This window comes from Thermobia domestica, chromosome 1, assembly GCF_964235325.1.
Source record: "Thermobia domestica chromosome 1, izTheDome1.hap1.1, whole genome shotgun sequence".
Taxonomy (NCBI): Eukaryota; Metazoa; Arthropoda; class Insecta; order Zygentoma; family Lepismatidae; genus Thermobia; species Thermobia domestica.
This window is the reverse complement of record NC_137454.1, coordinates 389,702,922-389,724,880: the sequence shown is the minus strand read 5'-3', so window position 1 is coordinate 389,724,880 and position 21,959 is coordinate 389,702,922. Positions and strand designations below refer to the sequence as shown.

The 21,959-nt window shown below is 35.9% G+C and overlaps 2 protein-coding genes across 3 annotated transcripts in view; one reads left to right on the top strand and one right to left on the bottom strand.

Annotated features, from left to right (window-relative positions):
- Positions 1–10,207, bottom strand: part of Caf1-105 (chromatin assembly factor 1, p105 subunit) — a 57,237-nt gene extending 47,030 nt beyond the window's left edge. Inside the window, exons 1-2 of the mRNA XM_081732426.1 lie at positions 10,049–10,207; positions 6,283–6,415 (exon numbers count right to left, since the gene is read on the bottom strand). Coding sequence (XP_081588552.1) covers positions 6,283–6,414 — 132 coding nt within the window. The 5' untranslated portion in view covers position 6,415; positions 10,049–10,207. The remainder of the gene's footprint in view (positions 1–6,282; positions 6,416–10,048) is intronic.
- Positions 10,208–10,647: 440 nt separating this feature from the next.
- Positions 10,648–21,959, top strand: part of PolQ (DNA polymerase theta) — a 176,809-nt gene continuing 165,497 nt past the window's right edge. For both annotated transcript variants that reach the window (XM_081732418.1, XM_081732413.1), the window contains exons 1-3: positions 10,648–10,774; positions 17,137–17,817; positions 20,429–20,540. In XM_081732418.1, the coding sequence (XP_081588544.1) occupies positions 17,263–17,817; positions 20,429–20,540 (667 nt within the window). In that variant the 5' untranslated portion in view covers positions 10,648–10,774; positions 17,137–17,262. The remainder of the gene's footprint in view (positions 10,775–17,136; positions 17,818–20,428; positions 20,541–21,959) is intronic.

The window sequence follows — 21,959 nt, the reverse complement described above, 5'->3', positions numbered from 1 at the left end:
GAAATAATAATAATAAACTATTACATAATAGAAATGTGAAATTTAACAATTCATGGATTTAAATTGAGAAAAAAACACCAAGAATCATACAATAAATAAATCTTTAAAAAAGGCATTGTGATACTGATAAAAACAGTTCTGGGAATCAATTCAGAACTCTATTTTAGTCCGGAAAGAATACAATTTGAAAAACTAAATTAGGATTATTATTATTATTATTATTAACTGTGTTGAAAATTCAGGACATAATTCATTATAGACTTTCCAAATGCTAATGGAAAAAATATAGGAAATCACGAAATATAGGAAAATATAGGAAAAATATAGGAATATAAGTGGTTTCGTGAAGCTGTGAAAAAGGAACATTTTGAAGAAACAAGGAACAAAGAAACTCATGTAACAATATTTTTACTTATTGGAAGGAACATTTCAATTATCCAATAGGTAGAAATAAAAAAAAAAAAAAAAAAAAAATCACATGGAAATTACACCAATTTTTATATGAACATACATTCTACTCTAAATATACCTAAATGGATAATTATCTCGTTGCAAAATTTTATACGAGTTTCTCAGTGTTTTCCTACGTAGCTCACAGTATTAAGCAACGAGCATAAGGAAAGTGTAAAAAGGATCTGAATCAGAAAATCAGTGTTTTTAAATATATGTCTCCAAGATGTAACTAATTTAATCACTTGTAAGATCCTATCATTTCTATGGAAATTCCTTTTTCTTTATATATATATAAAAAAAAACGTAAGTTGTAAAAATTAATACAAAATTCATTTTAAAAAAATCACTAAACACATGATACAAAGACTTGTTTTGTTAAGTATCTAAATACCAATTGCACACAGAATTTAGTGCATCTACGGAAATATATCCAACAGTAAATGTATCAGTGTAACTTTCATTTTCTTCACTGCCTGAATATGCTGCTTATTTATAGAGGCACGAGTTTTTCGCAATGTGCGATAGAACGAAATGCGTCAGAATTAAGTAATTTCCAGTTTCTTGACGTTTTATGCTATTTTATGTATATTTTCATTGGTTTCCGTTGCGCGTAACACGGGAAATTAGCAGTTTTGCGAGAAATTTCTAACAATACGCGAAATAAGGCGAAATTTTAAAAATACGTTTTCATTAATTTACAAACGCTAGTTTTCCGCTGACATAACGGTAAAACGTGGCATGAACGGTGCATACTGGGTGATTCGGGCACGGCTATAGAGAACTTGTTGAGCATTAGCTAGCACAATCGCAGCTGAATGGGGAGTTCCGAAGTGATGATAGTTTGAAGTTTGTTGTAAGTTCAGTTACATATGTGTGGCTTCCAACAAACAGTGTCAATTGTGAGAGGTTTTTTTTCTCCCAAGTATGGACTGGTGAAAAGTGACAAATGTACGACAATGAAGGAGGAAAATATGGGAACATGTAACATGTTTATGTTTAATGATTAAAAGTAACTTGTGCCTATTATGTTTTCAGAAGACAGCAAAACTTTCCTACTCATAGTAAGTTAAATTACTGATTTTCCTTCAGTTTGATTTAAAAAACTATAATTTTCTGTAAGTGAAATATTCAGTGTATTTTGTTTTTAGGTCATTAATGGTTTATTTCTGTAGTGATCTATGAATAAAAGGAACAATTGTAAAAGTATCAGGGAATACCTTTTCCGCAAGAGGTACAAAATGCGAAACTTCACTGGGAAAATGCGACGAAACGCGAAATTTTCAAATTCTTAGCGCGAAAAACTCGTGCTCCTACTTATTTGCCACCTTCTGTTTCTCTTTGTTCTGCTTGTCTTAAATTTTCTGTAGCTCATTCATCTCGAAGGATTGCGGTCTAGATCATTGCCTCGACAACACTAACGTCAAAGATGTTCTTTTTTGATAGCGCAGAAGATAATCTTGTCTGAGGATCTTTCATCAGTCTAGTAGCTACTTCCATTTCCTTTTGTACTGTTTCGTCCATTTCAATTAATTTCTTCAGTGACGATTCACTCTTTAAAACTTTCTTTGATATACCTTCTTGCTTCGCATTTCTTAACGCACAATTTCTTCTCAGAAAATCTTTTGCCACTACGGCCTCTTTGGATCTGCACTCTTTTAAGTAAGTTAATCTTTATACTTTCTCCAGGCGTTCTGCACAGCATCTAATAATGCTGTTATGTTATTTCCACAAGTGGAAGTAGCAATGCGAAAATATAGGTTTCGTTAAAATATAGGAAATATAAGAGTTTATAGGAAGAAGTGCAAATATATAGGAAAAATAGGAAATATAGAAGCATTGGAAAGCCTGTCATTACATAAAATGAAAGAAAACAGAACAAATGGAACGAAAAACGTAAAAGCGAACAGATAAACACGTATTTCCAATGTTCAATACTGCCGAAAGAATATGAAAGTAAATATTTGTGAGCAGTAGTCAACTTGGGCCTGCTTCGTAACATCTTATCACCTTCTGGACTGTACTTCTCAAAGACCACTCATACAAATTAACTTAAGTCTTTTGAAAGCTGATCTTGATATTTTCATTGACTATAAATGATACATGAATTGGTAAAAGTGATATATGAGATTTTTCAAAAACATACGATCACTTTTCGTGTAACGTTATTACCAAAACTATTTATGCACTTGTGTTTTAATTTTCTTACGGATGCTATTGAACCCACGTATTGAAAAAGTGAATATAATCTTATCTCTAGTATCTGATTAAAAGAATTTTCATTAAATTACTTCGACATACACTGACGTCTTCTTCACTAATTAATAGCTAATTACATAGCAGGCTCATCAAAGGATCTTATATACGTTGGGCTATTCTAAAGGATTATATGAATGGAAGGAATAACCGATTTTTAACACACGAACTTCTCTATAGGTCCGAATTCAGGGTGTCTACTGAGTTTCATTTTCAAAATTCCAGTATATTTAGTGTAACTATCAACAAAATTCCTGTATCTAATACAGTGATTTTTTTTTTTTTTTTTTAAAGGAATAATCACACTCTTGATTATTTCAGGTTTGTAATTGTTTTACCATCAAAAGAATATTTTATTTTTAACAAATTTAGTTAACCTTGATTTTTTTTTAAATACAATGATTTTTTCTAGCATTTTTAAAGGGTCTTCCAACTCCCCTCAGCCCTTCACTCCACCAACTGCTTTAAATGTCTAATTACAAAGTTATACAACCCTTGCTTTGGAAAAATTTACAATCGCAAAGGATAAAAAATTGTTTTTAAGACTAATAAAACAATTACAAAAAAAAAAGTTTTTGACAAATTACCAGTTTCATGATTTTTCCAGTATGTGGATCAAAAGTACATTCCAGTATAATTCAAGTATTTCCAGTATCAGTTGACACCCTGGAATTTAATGATACACAGAGTGAAAGAGTAAATAACTGGACCGAGAATCTATCCCGAGATTTTAGCACCGTACGCCTAAGATCCCTGCTTCGAGTTTCAGTCCAGTCTTGTGTATATTATTCTAGAATTACTGAGACACAAATCATTAGAAAAAAAAAAAATGGTGTAAATTAGGTTCGGATGATTTACGTCTCAATAACTCCTCCAGAATAGTCCAACATTAATAAGACCTTTAAAATGAAATCTCTGAGTTTTACGTCCCACGCTTATGCCGTCTAGGCTAAAGGAGATGGTGATGATTAGTAATGAATGAAATGGTGGAATGAAGAAAGTGGGAGGAAACGGGAGAACCCCGAGAAAATCCACGTACACGGTGTTTGTCCACCACAAAGTTCACTTGGCGGGGGCTGGGATCGAACCCGGGACTCCAAGCACCAGAGGTGAACGCTCTACCACTGAGCCACCGCGGCCCTCAAGACTTTTTAATGAGTACGGTTTGTAACTAGATATTGATTATTGAGAAATACATTAGAGTATATCGAAATAATTTAATAAAAATTCGCTTAACCGGACACTAAAGATAAAATTATATTAATTTTTCCCCACAATACTCATCTGCATATACAGAATAATTTAAAAAATTTGGACACGTCCTTGCAAGTTGAAAATAACTACGGAGATTTGAATAAAATTTGCGCTATGGTTATTAAAGTTTCCGCTCTACTTAAGATGGCCATCATGGTTTTGTTATTTTAGTCTAACTGGCAAGAAAAAAGTGTGCCATTTTATGTAACATAATAACAAAAGAGTGCACAGAGCGTGGCTATATATCCTCCCACTATAACCATGACAAAGTTCGCAGAATTCTTTTCACTCTCTCTCTGTATGACCACCTTGTAAAACAGAATCACGTGCGCGCAGTTAAATCGATGTGCTCTAATTGATTTTTCTTTTAGGATCGAGCCAAGCAGTGAGTAGGCGGGCAAGAACATTTCATGCGTCAGAGAAAGGCAAAACAACCATTAAGGATGAAACTCACAGTGGTCGACAAGCGTCTGTGACAGCAAATGGATGAATTCATTGCAAACGATGACAATAATATTTCTCTACAATTAACTTTCTTCCGCTGTTAAAAATTAGATTACTCCTCATTGTTTTAATCACATTAGACTACTCGTACAGGACGAAATGAAATTTTTACGTTTTACCTCCCACGGTTATGCCGGTTAGGCTAAAGGAGACGGTGATGATGAGAGATGAGTGAAATTGCGGAATGAAGAAAGTGGGAGGAACCGGAGAACCCCGAGAAAACCCACGAGCACGGTGTTTGTCCACCACAAAGTCCACACGGCACGAGCTGGAAGGGGAAATGAATGAAATGGTGGAATGAAGAACGTGGGAGTAAACGGGAGAACCCCGAGAAAACTCACGCACACGGTGTTTGTCCACCACAAAGTTCACACGGCGCAAGCTGGGCTCGAACCAGAGACCCCAAGCATCGGAGGTGAACGTTCTACCACTGAGCCACTGCACATCCTCGCACAGAACAAATGAACGGAAATCCACAATAATCAATAATAAGCAACCCACATAGTGCCTTTATTTCTAGGACAATTGTAATTTATCTTTTCGCAAATTACGTATTGCTTTAAATTTCTTTCTTTTCTTACTATGAATAAGTGTCGCTACGCTACGCATAAGTGTCGAAAGTCTTATATCCGTCCGTCTCACAGGTATCAAATCAAAAACAGTGAGGTTTATCGCAATCGATTCAACGTTCCAAGAGTAGGTTCCATTTCCTCCATTAACCGGGAGTGATTGAAATTAACTAACCAGGCCCAGTTTCAACATTTATCTCCATACACGAGAACAGTAACATCAGCACAGCTTGTATGTGGTAATTATTCCGCAGTAATTACTGAACAGACCTGAACGACATTTGATGAGCAACAGAGGCTGTGTTCTAAAGCTTTGCACATCGGGAGTTTCTGAGTTCGATTCACCGACTGTGTTCCATTTCTTAAGATTTAAATCCCAGTTCAACATCACATATTACCATTTCCTAATTTCAATATGTCTGACCTTGAGTCACGCAACGGTACGGCGCGGTCCTGGGAGTGATACAGATGGTACAGTCCTACGTGGCATGAAATAAACTTTCTTTTTTATGTGTAAAGGGCAAGGCTGCGATTTTAATACAAGTACGATTTTTTCAAAGCTGATTAAAAATATCTACTATATATATGAGAGACGTGCTACAGGGTATGGTGGCAGGAAAGAGAGGGGGAGTGCGAAGGAGATTAAAATTAATGGACGAAATCAAACCAGAAAAATCGTACTTAAAAACGAAGCGGTTAGCGGAAGACGAAGAGGTTAGAGGTTGGAGTACGAAAGCTTTTGAACTGCAGCAAGTGACCTGCCAATAATGGCAGAATACCTATAATGATGATGATGATGCTAATATACGGGTCAGTGCAGAAATGTACTTTGTTGCACACACTTTCGTTCTAGTACTTTCTACCCTTTTCTCAACCGACGATATTTGCGAACGACATTACACTACAAGTTATAATCCACGAACAAAAACACGAGTCTCGAAACGATCTAAGATTTATATATATATATATATATATATATATATATATATATATATATATATATATATATATATATATATATATATATATATATATATATAAAAGTGTCTTGTCTCGTGTCAGTGATGACTCTTGTTTGATTGAATATGGTTTATATATATAAGATTTGTATTATATATTTGTAGTATAGTAATTTATTACAGTAATCAATATATGGATTCTGATCGCTTTCATTCCGACTGGAAGAACAATCAACAAACACATTGAAAATACAGTGCAAAAATAAAATAGGACTCAAAAGCATGCTTACCAGAACATGAGAATCAGTTCCACCTGTCGCTAAACGAATTGGTTCAGCACTATCATTTGGTTGAGGCTGGATGTCTAGACTTAAAACAGGATCTCTGTTGTGCCATGATATTTCCGGAATTGTACACTTCATCCTGTTTAAGAAAGGGAAGGAAATGAGGGTTATTTTTCTACATGTTTAAAACAAAGCAGTGCGTAAGCATAAATAAAAGGATTACAATCAGAGTTCGCTTATTTGAAACAGGTTTTTTTTTTTTTTTTTAAAGTTTAAACCAAAAATAACACAAATCGTGTTAACTTAACAGTGACGTTTCCATATGTGAAAATTCTTTTTTCATACATTCCAAACCCAGGAAACAAAGTTAAGTGGCTTACTGAAATGAAAAGAAATTTTCGGCAAGGTTCTAGAACACAGGTTCCCCTTCCCATTACGCTGTAATGAAGACAGAAAGCAACGTGTCCTGCGGGGCACCAACCGGCTCTACTCGCTAACGGTCGCTCGCAACACTATGTGAATTAAATATTAAATACAGAAATGAACCAACTTAGCTACTAATCTATATGGGAGACGAGTAACCTAGAACCTTCCCGAAATTTTCTGCATGCGTATTGTATGGATGGTTCAGGGCCTGAGTGACCTCAAATGATTCTTATCTTTATTCACTTTTTTTTTATTGATGTGCAAATCAGATTAAGGAGTCGCCATATTTTTAACTCAATGAACTAATTTGTACTACATTATATCTCCTGTACTCTTTAGTCTTTTGAAATTATTTGTTTATTCTAATAATGTGAATAAATCTGTAGAATGATGTCACCTGTGCACATTTAGTCTTTTGAACTGACTCAACATTTTCGAACCATGCAATGTATGTCTATCAGTTGTCCCCCGTGGATGAGTCGGTAGTCTCATTGTCATTGTAATCAAGGGATCCTGAGATCGGGTCCAGGTGGAGAACAGTTTCCCTTGAAGACAAACCGAGTAATGACTCGGATCCCAGTTTGAGTAATAGATCCTGGCCTCTTCCATAACCCCGTTGTTCGATAAGAACTTAACACCAAATTTATTTCTATCCATACGATTTTTTTAAAACCTGCTTCCTCTTAAAAAAAAAAAAAAAAAAAAAATAAGTTTCTATCATATTTTATTTAAATATTAAAAGACAATTTCTGAGTCAGGTGTGCACTTTTATGCCTGACAAGACCAATTCGTTCCTCATGTTTTGCAAAATTTAAGTTGCGGTACTGTAAAATCTGAATTTCAAGAGATCTACCTTTATACCGTAGTGGATATTTTAAAATTCTAAACAATTTCGACCAACACTGCGCTCTTGGTCACCATCAACCAAGATTACCACTGACTGTCTCTTCCAATAATTATAAGCATTTTTTTTTTTTTCTTTTTTAATATTGCCACTAATGCTTGATTACGATAAAATTTCAAAAAATGCATTTTACAACGCAGGAAACACTTCTTCGGCGCGGACTTAAGGCAACATTCATTCAAAGAATTTATGAAACACTACATCACCGCCTGCTTCCTGAATATGTGCAATAATTTAAACTTTTAAAAAACCATCACACAGACTTGTAACCTGCTGGCAACACGTACTAGTTCATGCTCAAGAAACTTGAACTTAAAGCTAAGTTAAAATGCTGATATTTTTGAACTTCCGTTTTGTAAAAGTTAATAAAATAACAATAATACAGGTTTCACAAAAATGTTACTGTAAATAAATGTAGTTTATAAAATTATACATGATGATACAACAGAGGGTTGGCTGGTTTAAACCATGTATTAAAACCTGGTGTAAACAAAAATAATGTCACAAATCGTGTGAATTTCATAGTGACGTGTTCGCATATCTCGAATCATCTATGTTAGTTAAATCTAATTTTCGCCTTGTAATTAAAGGGTCCCTATGAGCCCACAATATTTCTCACAGCTGGAAGCCGAGTAGTGGTTCAGATGCCACTTTACGTAGTATATCCAATCCTTCCTAACCTCGCTATTACATGAGGACGTTAAGAATAAACAAACAAAACAAACTGAAACAGCTTCAGCGGGTAGGCCCGCACTATAGTGAAATTGAAAATTACTAAATAAATTATTATGTTCAAAATAGTCAACAATCTGTACATTCAAAGTAAGTAAGTGCATATGAAAGACGACTGTATTAAGAACTACTTTCCACCGGCGGTGTATTTCTGCACAGTGTACAGAAGTGTATATATGTTTACAAGTGGAGCGCAACTAGTATGAAACCATAACAAATACTATCCAAGCTCGTATCATTGCCAAAAAACACTAGTTTTCACTACTTTCGCTGACGCGCCTGCTCCCTACGGACGCACCCCCTAGCTAACACTCCGAACCCCCCAGCTTCGCCCTGCCCTCACTTTATTGGATAGCATTCGTGCTTTTTACTGTCCACCTAGTACATAGGTTGTGTTTTTTGCACTGTAGTTTTTATGGTTACATCTGGACGTCATATTTATACGCATATTGTAAAATAATTGCAATTTTTCAACAATTGCTTTTGATGCCCCCCTTTAATTTTAACTATGCGATATGAGATATTTTCATGTCGCTTAGCGAGAATTATTTCGAGTGGAGCGCCATAAGTGAACCTGCACGAAAGAATTATATATATATTATTTTTCAACAATTCTTTATAGCGGTGCGTCAAAATTAAATCGAGAAAATTCGTTCTTTATAAATGTCTTTTCATCCAAAGTATTGAATTTTACCTGTAATGTTCCAACAAGTGGTGTGGCAAAATTTCACCAGTACCGCTTTTCCGCTATTGTCTATGCGCACCTATCATTAGTGACGCGTGTAGTCGGTACTAACGAGTTTAATTGATTTTAGTTTAGCGTCCCTTTCAGCAGCGTGGCTATATGAGACATGGACCTACAGATTTACGTGGAGTCCGAACCACATGAGCTCCGCCAGGAATCGAACCCGGGTCTCCTACGCTTCAGTACGAACGAATCTCTCCTGCCAATTCGGTGACCACCTAGCAGAAGTTGATTAGTTGGACAATGTTAAGCAGAAGCTTTTTTTTTTTCTAAAAAATGTGACAATTTCGGTAGTTTCTGTTCACATTAGGTTACGTTAGGTATGGTTAGTTCAAATTAGATTACCGTGCTTAAGCATAGGGGTCCAGCATAATTTTCTAAATAAAAAAAATAAATAAAGGTTAGAATTTTGCTTATTTCTATTATTATTGGGTTAGTTTAGTTTAAGTTAGATTTGGTTATTTTAGTACACTTGATTCTTTTAATTTCTCCTGCAATTTTTTTTTTCATTTTTTTACGTACTTTTGGACCCCTTCTGCTAAACATTTACAGATTAGTTTTATTCACTGAAGTTTTTTTTATGCCATATGTCCAAACGCTGTATTTGTACTGTCGTCCTAAAACCATCTGCATCGACCAATGCAACTCCTTCCTTAAAACACTTTCTAAGGCAGTGTATTTTCTGCTAAAAGTAAGTCATTAAGGTATTTCATTAAAGTATGACCCCTAAAATAAGGTAGAACGTAAATTTCATCTGCAGTATAACAATATCCCCGTAATATTTTCATACCAGCAACATCCAATTTAGGAGTAATTCTAAGCAAGTGAATAACATTTGGAGATGCATCGTGTAACAAACAGATATGTTATTGTAACAATAATCATATTAAAAATTTTCCTATACAGAGAAAATTAATTTTAACACAAAGGTTTCAATACATGGTTTTATGGCAATGACAACTCACCTTCTTCCCTGTTAATTCACAATTATGTAAAATCTTCGGGTATTTAATAAATATCACGTTAATTACCGATACCTACTGTCCCATACTTTCCCGCTCTTTCAGAGTATACTATACATAGTTAGAAAACTTCCATAGTCGACTGTGTTTATAGATGTGAAAAAATAAAATCAACATAGCGTTTATTCGAGTATGTACTCTTCTTCTAAGTGATAAGTGTTATTTTTATTATAATTGTTTTTGATAAGCAATAATAATTACAATTTCAGGTGAAAAATAAATTCACAAAATGAATATGAAATGAATTCTAATATTTATGGACTATATTATCTCTTATTATGTCTTCCAATTTTAACTGGTACCAGGTCATCATAAAAGAATAACTTCCCGTTCTCTAAAAAAAATATTTAAAAAATAATTGATATAAATATATAGAAGTATAAGTACTTCTATAGCAAAAGTGATGTTTCATCTCTGAATATTGCAAAATTGATACTTGTTATTCATTTTTTTAAAAAATCAAAGAAATTAACAATAATCGAATTTGTGCGTTTTACAACTTTTAGTGATTTTTTTCGGAATACACTTGCCTACCCTGCAGCGGGTTATTCAATTGTTTTTACTCTCAAAAATATATAATACTGTCAAAAATATAAATTGTGCAGAAGACAAGACAAAATATATAGTATAAATGAATAGATACATGTTATAATATTCAATGGAAACACAGTAAGTTTCTATGTATTTGGTCAAAGTATGGTAGATAAAAAAGACTTGGAATGTCTGGAACTGGACAAAGTATTAGACAAACTAGATTACCGGTAGGTCTGTAAATAGGATCATTAATGGGTGAACTAACAAATCATTGGTGTAGTTTTACAATGTGACGACATCTCGTAAAACTGCACGAAATAATTCTTTTTTCCCATGTTACGTCTGTTTAATGGGTTAATGTTCCGTTAAGGAGGTCCAGTAATTTCTTCCACGCAAAATTTGCAATTTTTCACTTCTTTCCATTGATTTTCGTTCGATTATATAATATAATGTTATATTACGTTAAGTTAGGTTAGTTTTGGACCCCCTTAACAGAATATGGACCGTTTTATGATATGCAGTAAAGTTTAAAATACACGCTTCAGCTGTGCATGATAAGTAGGACCGCTTTAAAAGAGTCTAGTAGAGAAGAATAGATTAACGTAGGAATAAGTAAGGTCGGGGTAGCTTAGAGAAGTTTGGACCCATTTAGTTGAAATTAATAGAGTGTAATTTTTCGTTGGGGTTAAGTTCGGGGTATGTTTAGTACAAGGGGTCCAGAAGCACGTAAAAAACACAAAATTTACAGGAGAAATGAGTGATGCAAGTACTTAGACGTAACATAGCGTAACCAAATCTAACCTAACCTAACATAAACTAACGTAACCTAACCTGAACTAACCTAAACTAACGTAATATTAGTAGAAATAAGCGAAATTCTATTATTTTTTGGAAAATTATGCGGGACACCTACACTAATATAACATAAACTAAACTAACCTAACGTAACCTAAACTAGCCTAACCTAACTTAAACTAACCAACCCTACCCTCAATTAACCGAATGTGAACAGAAATTACCAAAATTGTAACATTTTTTAGAGAAAAGAACTGGACCCCTTCTGCTAAACATAGGCCTTAAGTTCATAGGTTGGTCGTCTGTTTGTAGCAAAATTTTGAAAATTTACCGGGAAGAAATGAATAATTTGCTTGTTTGTGTGCATAATAATGTATAAGAAGAGCAAAAGTTGTCATTATTTTCTTATATAAACGGTTCTAAACATGAAACTATTTGGCAAGCGGAGGAAACTACTTGGCCAAGGTTACTTCATGATAGGATTATGGGAATGAGCAAATGTTTAGCTTTAGAGGGCCAGGTTTTTAACATACATTTTTGCGATATTCTATTCACATTCGGTTAGGTTAAGTTAATAACATTGAATTCAGACAGTATTTCCGAGCGAGTTAAGGCAGGTTAGAGCCCCACAGGGAACGTTGTTTTCTGTCTACGTTAGTGTTGGCCCATTACTAAACATTTACCAGTCAGGGTTTACTAAATTAAAAGTAGATTGTAGAAAATGCGGTAATCAAATAACTGTAATAAATCATGAGGAAAGTTATACTTGTCAATGTAATGATAACATAACCAACAAGGCAGCAAGATTCTGGAACACAGGTCTCCCTTCCCATTTAGCTGTAATAGAAGCAGAAAACAACGCATCCTGCGGGGCTCTAACCCGCCTTCACTCGTTACCGCTTGCTCGACAATACTATTTGAATTAAATTTTAAACTTTGGTACACAAAGAAACCTATTATTACGCTTTTAACCAAAATCTAGGCGGACGACCAACTTCGGAATAAATGCCCTCCTTTCTGCATAAGAATACCAACTAAAACTGGAATTTTAAAGGCAACCTAGCTATGATATAAAATGAAAATGAAATGAAATCTTTGAGTTTTACGTCCCACGCTTATGCCGGTTAGGCTAAAGGAGACGGTGATGATGAGTAATGAATGAAATGGTGGAATGAAGAAAGTGGGAGGAAACGGGAGAACCCCGAGGAAACCCACGCACGCGGTGTTTGTCCATCAAAAAGTTCACTTGACGGGGGCTGAGATCGAACCCGGGACCCCAAGCACCAGAGGTGAACGCTCTACCACGGAGCCACCGCGGCCCCACCTATGATATAAATTGCCGTGCAGTTGAACAATATGGAGTCTATCAGATGTTATGCATTTACTTTGAAAATTAACTTGTAATAGCGTAAAAGCTCCAATCCAGGTACAGCAAAAGTTTGGAAATTTAATGCCGTCGTGTACGCAAGAATAGATTTGTCAAATTAACAAAAGCAATAGGTATCGTTGGTTCGGGAAAAAGTAACCAAAATAAGCATTACTCGAGTAGACGGTTCTACCAGATTTTGACACATTTCTTACATTTTCAGATTTTTTTTAGCGGAGCATGCACTAAATGAGCCCCGTAACTACTTTCAGATAGACTTTAGGAGGGCTCAGTATAAATGCAATATGGACGTATGGTATAAAAACTACAGTACATAAAACACCAGTCAACTTGTGCTAGGTGGCCATTAAAAACACGAATTCTATCTAACCGACTCAGGGTAGGAGCGGGGGCCCGAATAATGTATGTCCGATAGGTACACATGATGAATTGAGATGCTGTCGAAGCAGTGCGTTTAGTCATGGTCCGTAACGATTAAGTTGTCCAACATTTAAGGCATTTAGTAACAGAAGGAACACAGCATATTTCCGGGAAGATTCTAGACTGCTAGTCCGCACATACAGGGGAAGGTGGGTCAGTAGCCTAGTTGGTTCTTTTCTTTATTGAAGTTCAATACTCAGTTCACGTGAAGACAGGTTAGTAGCTAGGTTGGTCGTTTTCTTTATTACAACTCACTGGGGATGTGGTCAAGTATTCTAGAACCCTGTGTATATTTCCACTATTGTCGCCTCTGCTCATGCCCACCGTCGCTGACGTGTCTTCTCCCTACGGATGCGTCTGTGTCTACCAGTGTAGCTCTACGCGTACGCGGTTCAGATGCAATTTGTAGCTTTTACTCGCCAGCTAATATGGGCTGATTGGTGTTTTTAGCACTAAGTTTTTGAGGTGTCCGCACGCTGTATTTACACCCATAAGGTTAAGCACTTCTAAAATAATTCTGCCCTAGGAGTGGAATTCCTTCCACAATAAATAATTCTTGAGTAAATATATGCCCGTGAACAACAATATTAATCACGACACCATGAAAACTTGAGTTCTTATTTCTCAATCCTGTTTGACAATACCAAATTTTATATATAAATAATTAAAGGTAGGATATAAAATATAAATTTGCAGACACAGTGCTGTTCATTCAAGTATCATAGTTCATACGTCTTCCCTTTAGAATAAAGCAGGCTTTCAAATGGTACCATACGCATGCGTTCATAATGTACGGAAAAAAGGAAATTTACCTCCAAGAAATCCCTTTTTAAAAATTTGGCGCGACCTCGGCTAAAGGTACCCGACTATAATTTGTCTTTAAAAGCACTATGATATATACGCAATGCGTATGCCAACAGTGAATCTTAAATACGAATAAACGATACTGGTAAGCTTTTTGTTTTCATTTCACTATTGCTAAGTGAAAAAGAAAATGTTAATATGGTTCAACAGGAGGCGTAACGTCGTTTCAATGTCAAGCTTAAAGTGACGTAAAATCCCTATATCTTCTAACGCAAAGCATGGAAAATATATTTCGTTGTAGCGTCATAGGCCCTAAAGAGGAAACAAAATAAAACTCAGCTTGGAGCAAGCATGTACGAGCAACTGCTGAAAAGTTCGTAGCCTAATCCAGAAGGAGTGCACGTGGAATAATGGAATTTTACAGTTATTCTACATGCTTCCCCCCGAGGCTCAATACACTTTCTTGCACGGTGCTCCATTTTTTTTTTTTTTTTTTTTTTTTTTTCAGACCAGTTCAAAAACATATGAAGACTTCCGTAGCACTCACTTTATCAGATCCAAAATGGTGTTCTTTCAATTGTTGTTTGAGTTTGGGGAATAAGTAATAATCTGAGGGAGCTAAATCTAAGGAATAAAGAGAATGATCTAGACATTGAAACCCTAAATCATGAAATGCCAGTTGTTTGCAGTGCGCGTTGGACAGAGGTATTGTCCTAAGAACCAGAATTATTTTTGGCTTTCAGTTTTGCGTTTAATGCAGAGTTAGTACTCTGCATTAAATGTCTTGCTCTTGGAAAGGTAGTCTATGAATACGAACTTCATCTTTATCCCCGAAGAATGCTGCAAACACTTTTCCAGCCAACTTCTGTCTCGAAATTCTTGGTACGAGGGGAACCTAAGTGCCATCACTGTTTGACTGTTGGTTCGAGATCGTAGTGTTACAGCCATCTTTGTCTGTGGTTACTATTTGTGACAGAAATTGGTCGGTATTGTGGTCAAAATGGAAGATGAGTTCCTTTGATTCCCTCACTCTTTCACGCTTTTAATCTGCTGACATTTGCCGCGGGGTTGCACATGCCCAAATCATTACGAATTATGCTATCAGCACGGTCCCTAGAAATACCCGCAATGTCTGCCACACGTTTCATTAAAATTCTGCAATTTTCTAAAATAACGTCATGAATTTCATTCAGGATTTCGGGGACAGTCACTGTTTTTGGTCTTCTGTACGTGGGGCATCATCTGTTGAGAAGTCGTCACATTTTAACTGTGCCACCAGGCTTGGCAAAAACCATGGTTTCTATTTTTTTTTAAAACGGATTTTTTGGTTTAAACCCGATTTTTTTTTTTTTTTTTGTTTTTGTTTGTTTGTTTAAATAATTTGCTTTATGTATTACATATGGACAGACATAGGTTTGTTTCGCCTTGTTATTATGCAACAATAGGATTATGTTGGAAGGGATCGCATAAGCTTAAAGCGGAATCCAATCGCTTCTCGGCTCACATCCGAGAGAAATTGTTCTCCATTTGGACTGGAAACCGGGACTAATTGGCCACAAATGCAATGAGTCTGCCGACTCACTCACGAAGGACTCCTGATAAAAAATATGTTGTACTGATCTTTACATACTTTTTAATTTAATGTCAAGAGTCATTTCAGAAGGACAGAAAGATAAACGGTTGCATAAATGAAACCATTATACAGGATTATATATAAATCGGAAAACTCCAGCCTTAGCCATTAGGAACATCCTGTTATTACTTTAATTGTATTTGCATGTAAAATTTTAAGGTCAACTTATCTCAATCAGTACGCTAAAACTGAGGTATTAAATTACAAATTTAGTATGTAGATATCATTCAATAAAATTAAAATAAAGTCCAATCCAACCTAATGTTGGAAGCTACGTAGGCAGTTAATAAACTTTGCCAATTTCTATCAATATATTTAAGTAACCTTTTTTTCTTTATAAAACAACAAGCATTCAAGCAAGGAGAAATAGTATAGAATTTGGTTTCGTTTCGTATGACTACGCTTAATATCCTTATGTAATACTTAGGTTATTAAGGAGAAGACTTTCGCTTAAACTGACATCCTAACCACTACTTGGTTTACACTTGAATGAAGGGTTGTGGTTCGACAAAGAATTGAACATGGGACGCCTTGATTAAAAAGTGAAAAGAAGATAACTAATGCAGATGGTTTGATATGTGAAAACGATGCCATGAAGTTCACACGATTTAAAGCATTTTTCGTTCTTTTTTTAACCAGCTGGTTTAAAGCATCCAACCCTGTGTGCCACCCACTTCTCTACTTCTGCATTAGATGGAGTAGAGCCCCATAGTCTTTCATTGACTTGTTTATGAATTTGCTTTGGTGACTTTTTTTTTGGTAGAACAAAAAATTGATGATAGCTGTGATCTCGATCTTCGTGAAATTCTCTGGTTGGGCACTTCAGGGACCTGGAAAACGCAATAAGAATTTCGTTATTAATATAAAAAAAAAATATTTTTACATAGAGAGATATGTCCTTTAAAATTAGAGAATTATATCATTTTACCTATACTCCTGGGTTGGCCTACGAATTTTTCAGTAGTCGCTCGTAGTTTCTAGGGAATAATAGTTGATTACAGGTGCATGGTATAACATATATACTAAAGGATTAAGCATTTTATTTCCGTAATTAACAGCATGCCTCAGTTGCTTACTCTGGGTTTTTATGACTATTGTCTTTATTCCAATGTGTAAGCAGTAATGACAGTTTTCTACAGCTACATATGCGCTACGCATAAGTGTGAGAAGGCTTATAGATGATAATTGTCTGTTGATAGGTATCGTTTAAATAATAATAAGTTAGTAAGTAAGTAAGTAAGCATGGGAGAGGGTGGGTGGAGGTCGTCCTCATCATCATCCAGCATCTTAAGAGTAGATTCTGTTCTAACAAAACTCCTTGTTTGTTAAGTATGTTAAGAAAATAATATTTTAATTGAAAAACAATCTGATACTATGAAACATCCTCGAGAACCTTCTCTAGGAACTGCTTTAATGCTTTCTCAAATAAACAGCTAATCATTTATTTATTTATTTCAGAGGTTTACCAGATGGATGTAACGGAAAAGTATACAACTTTCAAGAAATTTTCAATTAAGAAACTGGAAAATTCCAGTACAATGAATATTTTGGACAATCTTATTTTTATGCTCGCTTCACGGTAACATGTTTGATCTCAAGATGAAACGCAACGAACATGAGTCCCGTCTTTTAAACAAATCATGTCTGATGGATTGTGATAACGAGGAACCGTTATTGGGCGAAAGCACGTTGAGAGCAATTGAGAACTTAGAATACGAAGAGTTAGGATTTGATGATAAAAATGCTACCGTTAATAACAATGAACCATTAAACTGTAACCGTTATACAGCTAAAAATAGAACTTTGAGGGATTTAGTGATCGTAAAGGATAAGGTTTCTGATGAAAGTTCTCTTACTGTCAGTAGTGAAGACGCATTGAGAACTGAAAAGTGCAATCCTGGATCCCGGTTGTCAGATGAAATATTTCCCAACTCGCAGACTGTGCAAAAATGTAAGCTTAGTGCAGCAGAAGACAAAGAAGATTCGTTGTCCGTAGAGGAAGAAACAGGCATTTCGGAGCATTCAGTGGCGAGCGAAAAATTGAACGAAAAAGCGAATATCTCTTCTGATCTCAGTATATTGTCAACACAGGAGAAACTTCGTTTGGAATCGTGGGATCTTCCCAAATGTATTTTAGAAGTAAGTATTTGATAGACCCTCTTTGTGGTTTAAAATAATAATAATATTTAACATAATATACAATATATGGGGACTATCCAGAAAGTAACAGAGCTTTGAAATAATAGAAAGTAACGGAATGAACAAACCAAATTGTATTATATACATTTGAAAGGTATACTCTTTTTTCCATATAATCGTCATGCAAATTAAGGCACCTATCACACCGTGGCGCAAGTTTCTCAATACGCTCGCGGTAGAAATCTGGCGCTTGCAATTTCAACCTTTGCCTTACACCGGCATGCAGTTCGACCTCAGTGTCAAAGCGTCGTGTAGCGACCCATATCTTTATCGCTGGGAAGAGGTGGTAGTCGCTTCGCGGCAAAATTCGGGCTGTATGGTGAGTGATCGAACATCTCCCTTCCAAAATCATCCACGAGCTCTCAGGTACGCTCGGCCGTGTGTGGACATGCGTTGTAGTGAAAAAACAACAACTTGTTTTGAATCGCGCGCCTTAACTTTCTCAGTGTTTCAACTTGCCAACAAATACTTAATCACAGAACGCTCCTCACAAAAGGCGGGATTTTCTACTACAGATCACGTTGTAACACGTCATAGAAAGTACAGTAACAGGTTGCAGTCCTCAGTCTACCATAGCTGGATGCGTACTGAGTGTGGGAACGTTCTGATACCAAGATGGCGACTCTAGCCCCGCCCAATGCCGCGATAGGCCAAAACGTCTGGAACTTTCTGGACAGCCCTAGTATGTAATAATAACTTTTATGGAGCTAACATTATTCAGTTTAGTTGTATTTCTTTAAATTGTACAGATAGTACGCAATTCCAGATTATGTTATTCGGATATCACTGATATAGGTTACGTCAGTGAATCAAGCTATTTTCCAACATTATCTTTTCCAGTTCGCTGATAGTGGAATGGATGTCATTAACGCTATCTTGTTTCAAAACATTACAGTGTTGACGTGGTTTAGAGTATAATGTGTTTTTGCTATGAATATGTTCTACAAAGACGATGACTTTTGTACGGTTGTTCAGAGTTAATTTCGAAAAGGTTTGAGGTATTATCGTTTGGGTGTAAACGTGCAGTTTCAGATAACTTAATCGACAATTTTGGGAAACCAAACAATGGATCAAAAGATTGCGATCTTGGCCAATAATTATGTTCTGGATCAGGGGTCACAAAATGTTTGAACGGCCCCTAAATCGAGTTTTCGTATTTTCTACGGAATAAGTACATCATACTGAGTTAACTTATAGTTTGGGTTTGGCTTCGAATATAAGGCCTACAAGAAAATTTTTCATTGAAATATGTTGGATCTTTTGATCAGGAAAGATAAAAGGTTTGTAAGGGTAATGAAAGTCCGTGGATGAAATTCATCAAACAGTGGATTCTGACAGGGGCGTAGTGGAAGAGCGCTTACTTCTTATGCGTGGTGTTCCTGGTTCTATTCTTGGCCAAGTAAGTATGTGGTGGACAACTTCGTGTCCGTGTGTTTTCTCTGGGTACACCCTTTTCCTCCCACATTCTCGTTCCACTAATGCTCCCACCTATTTACTTAATCTTAATCATTCTTTTCCCATGACCTCAAGGGAGTAATTGTGGGACGTTAAACTGAAAGATTTTATTCTCACTGGATTCTGACAATTCGGAAGAAAATAACCATTTTTAGACTAGCATGGACTTCCTTCACTGGCTTATTTCACTGTCAGGGGCCGCGGTGGCTCAGTGGTAGAGTGTTCACCTCTGGTGTTTGGGGTCTCGAGTTCGATCCCAGCCCCCGCCAAGTGAACTTTGTGGTGGACAAACACCGTGTGCGTGGGTTTTCTCGGGGTTCTCCCGTTTCCTCCCACTTTCTTCATTCCACCATTTCATTCATTACTCATCATCTCCTTTAGCCTAACCGGCATAAGCGTGGGACGTAAAACTCAACGATTTCATTTTATTTATTTCACTGTCGCAATATCTTCGGGTAGACGTACTATTTTGCGATACCACCTTTTCTTTTATAGTGTATAACCAGTAGGCTTAAAGTATTTCAAACAGAGGTCGTCATGATTTCGATAAATTCCGTAACTGCTTTGAAGCTTAACGCTGAGCAAGCACAAAATTGTCACCGTAGTTTTGTAAAGCATTCTCACAACAAAATCACGTTCTGTTCAAACCCATGGCTTCATCGCACATAAGACACTTTGAAGTTCTCGGCAAGAGAGACTAGCTACATCCTCCACAGTGTTACCAAACCAAAAATAAATAAATACTACAAAATCATCCAATTCATTGGCACACCTGATACTAATTTTCTAATAAGTTCTACTTTCTCTTCTGAGCTCCTTAAATTTAGAGCTAGAATCATTTTAATACAGTTCCGGTAGCTTGAATTTGAATAATATTTCATCTTTCAAACCATATGTACCAGAAATGTTCTTATTTTGAGACTACCATCGATTCTCACAAAAATTATCTGTTATAGTGAGAGTTAATATATATTTACCTTATTTGTACAGTACACGAATAGGAAACAGTCGGTAATATGTAAACTTGATTATTTACTTCACCGTTAAAATAAATAAAATAAAAATATTCTTACTATTTTGATGTCTTTTCTTCTAGGAATACAAGAAAAAAGGCATAACTTCAATGTTTAATTGGCAAATGGAATGTCTCGCTAACAAAAATGTTTTGAATGGAGGAAATCTTGTATATTCAGCTCCAACTTCAGCAGGTAAATTTTTATCAAATAATTTTTTAATTATTCCTGTGGCTTATAATGTAAGAAATCTATAAATTTCCCGGTGCCAGTTTATTAAGTTTTAATGTGAGCCATGTATTTCAAAGGTAAGTTATCGCGGTGGCTCAGTGGTAGAGGTTTCACCTCTGGTTCATTGGAGTCTCTGGTTCGATCGCATCTCAAGCCAAGAAGACATTGTGGTAGACGAACACTGTGTGCGTGGGTTTTCTCAGGTTTGTCCCGTTTCCTCCCACTTTCTTCATTTCATTCATTTCTTATCCTCACATCTCCATCAGCCTACACGGTGTAACCGTAGGACGTAAAACTCAAAGATTTCATTTCATTTTTTCGAAGGTAAGTTATTAAATTTGGAAAAGATAATAGCATTAAATGTAAAGTAAAATCAGTGTAGAGTATTCAAAATAGATTCACATTTTTTTTAAAAAAAGGAGAAAATGTTTTCACAATGACAATGTACAAGGAGTGTAAACAAGTTGCTTTTATTAACCTCTTAACGACGGAATTACTTAAAATAGTTCGAAAAAGATATTCAGTTAGGTATTCTACATGAATTAGAATTACTAAAGTTGAATCAACTGATAAATATGCGAAAAATATTTTTTTACTATGTATTTCCGGTATGTTGCGAATTCGAGACATTTGTCAGGTTGGTTACACTTGTCTCTTCACGCAGAAAATGAGAATGCTTATAAATTTTACGTTTATAATTCTTCGCATGGGGGCTGTATTTGGAAGTCAACGCCTGTGGGACTATCATCATTCATTTCAACGACCGCGAAAAGTGTGGATTTAACACTAATATCGGTTATTTTGAGCTATTTTTTCATGTCTCGGTATCCCCCGGCCCGCATGCAATGGTAACTGAATTTGCAAGTCATCGCTAATGGAAATGTCAGCATTGATCTTAGTGACCGCGAAAACTATGCATTTGACACTAATATCGGTCATTTTGTATTACTTTTACATATCTCGGTATTGTCGTCATTGTTCTACTACCGCCAAAATCATCCCACTCATAGAAATACACAAATCATGCATAGACGGTATCCTAAGCAAGGATGAGTTGACCGGTACGTCGTGAATTCGTCGCAATTGGCACCTGCGGCCACGCCACACATCGGCTCGTAGAAGCACGCATAAGAAGTATGCCACGGATTCGCGACAGACGTCTAAAAGGGGTTAAGGAAATACAAACACCATCATCATGTCATAAGTATATGAAGTACTCGTATACAGGAAAATGCAGCGCAGATCTTTCATAAGATGGACTCAAATAATCATTATGTAGTAACAGTAAAACAAAATCTCAGAAAAGGAGGTAACTTTGTTGGTACTAAAAGTTAGTCTGGGAGTCAGGATTTGTGTGTGGTGAAGATAGTTTGAGACCAAACA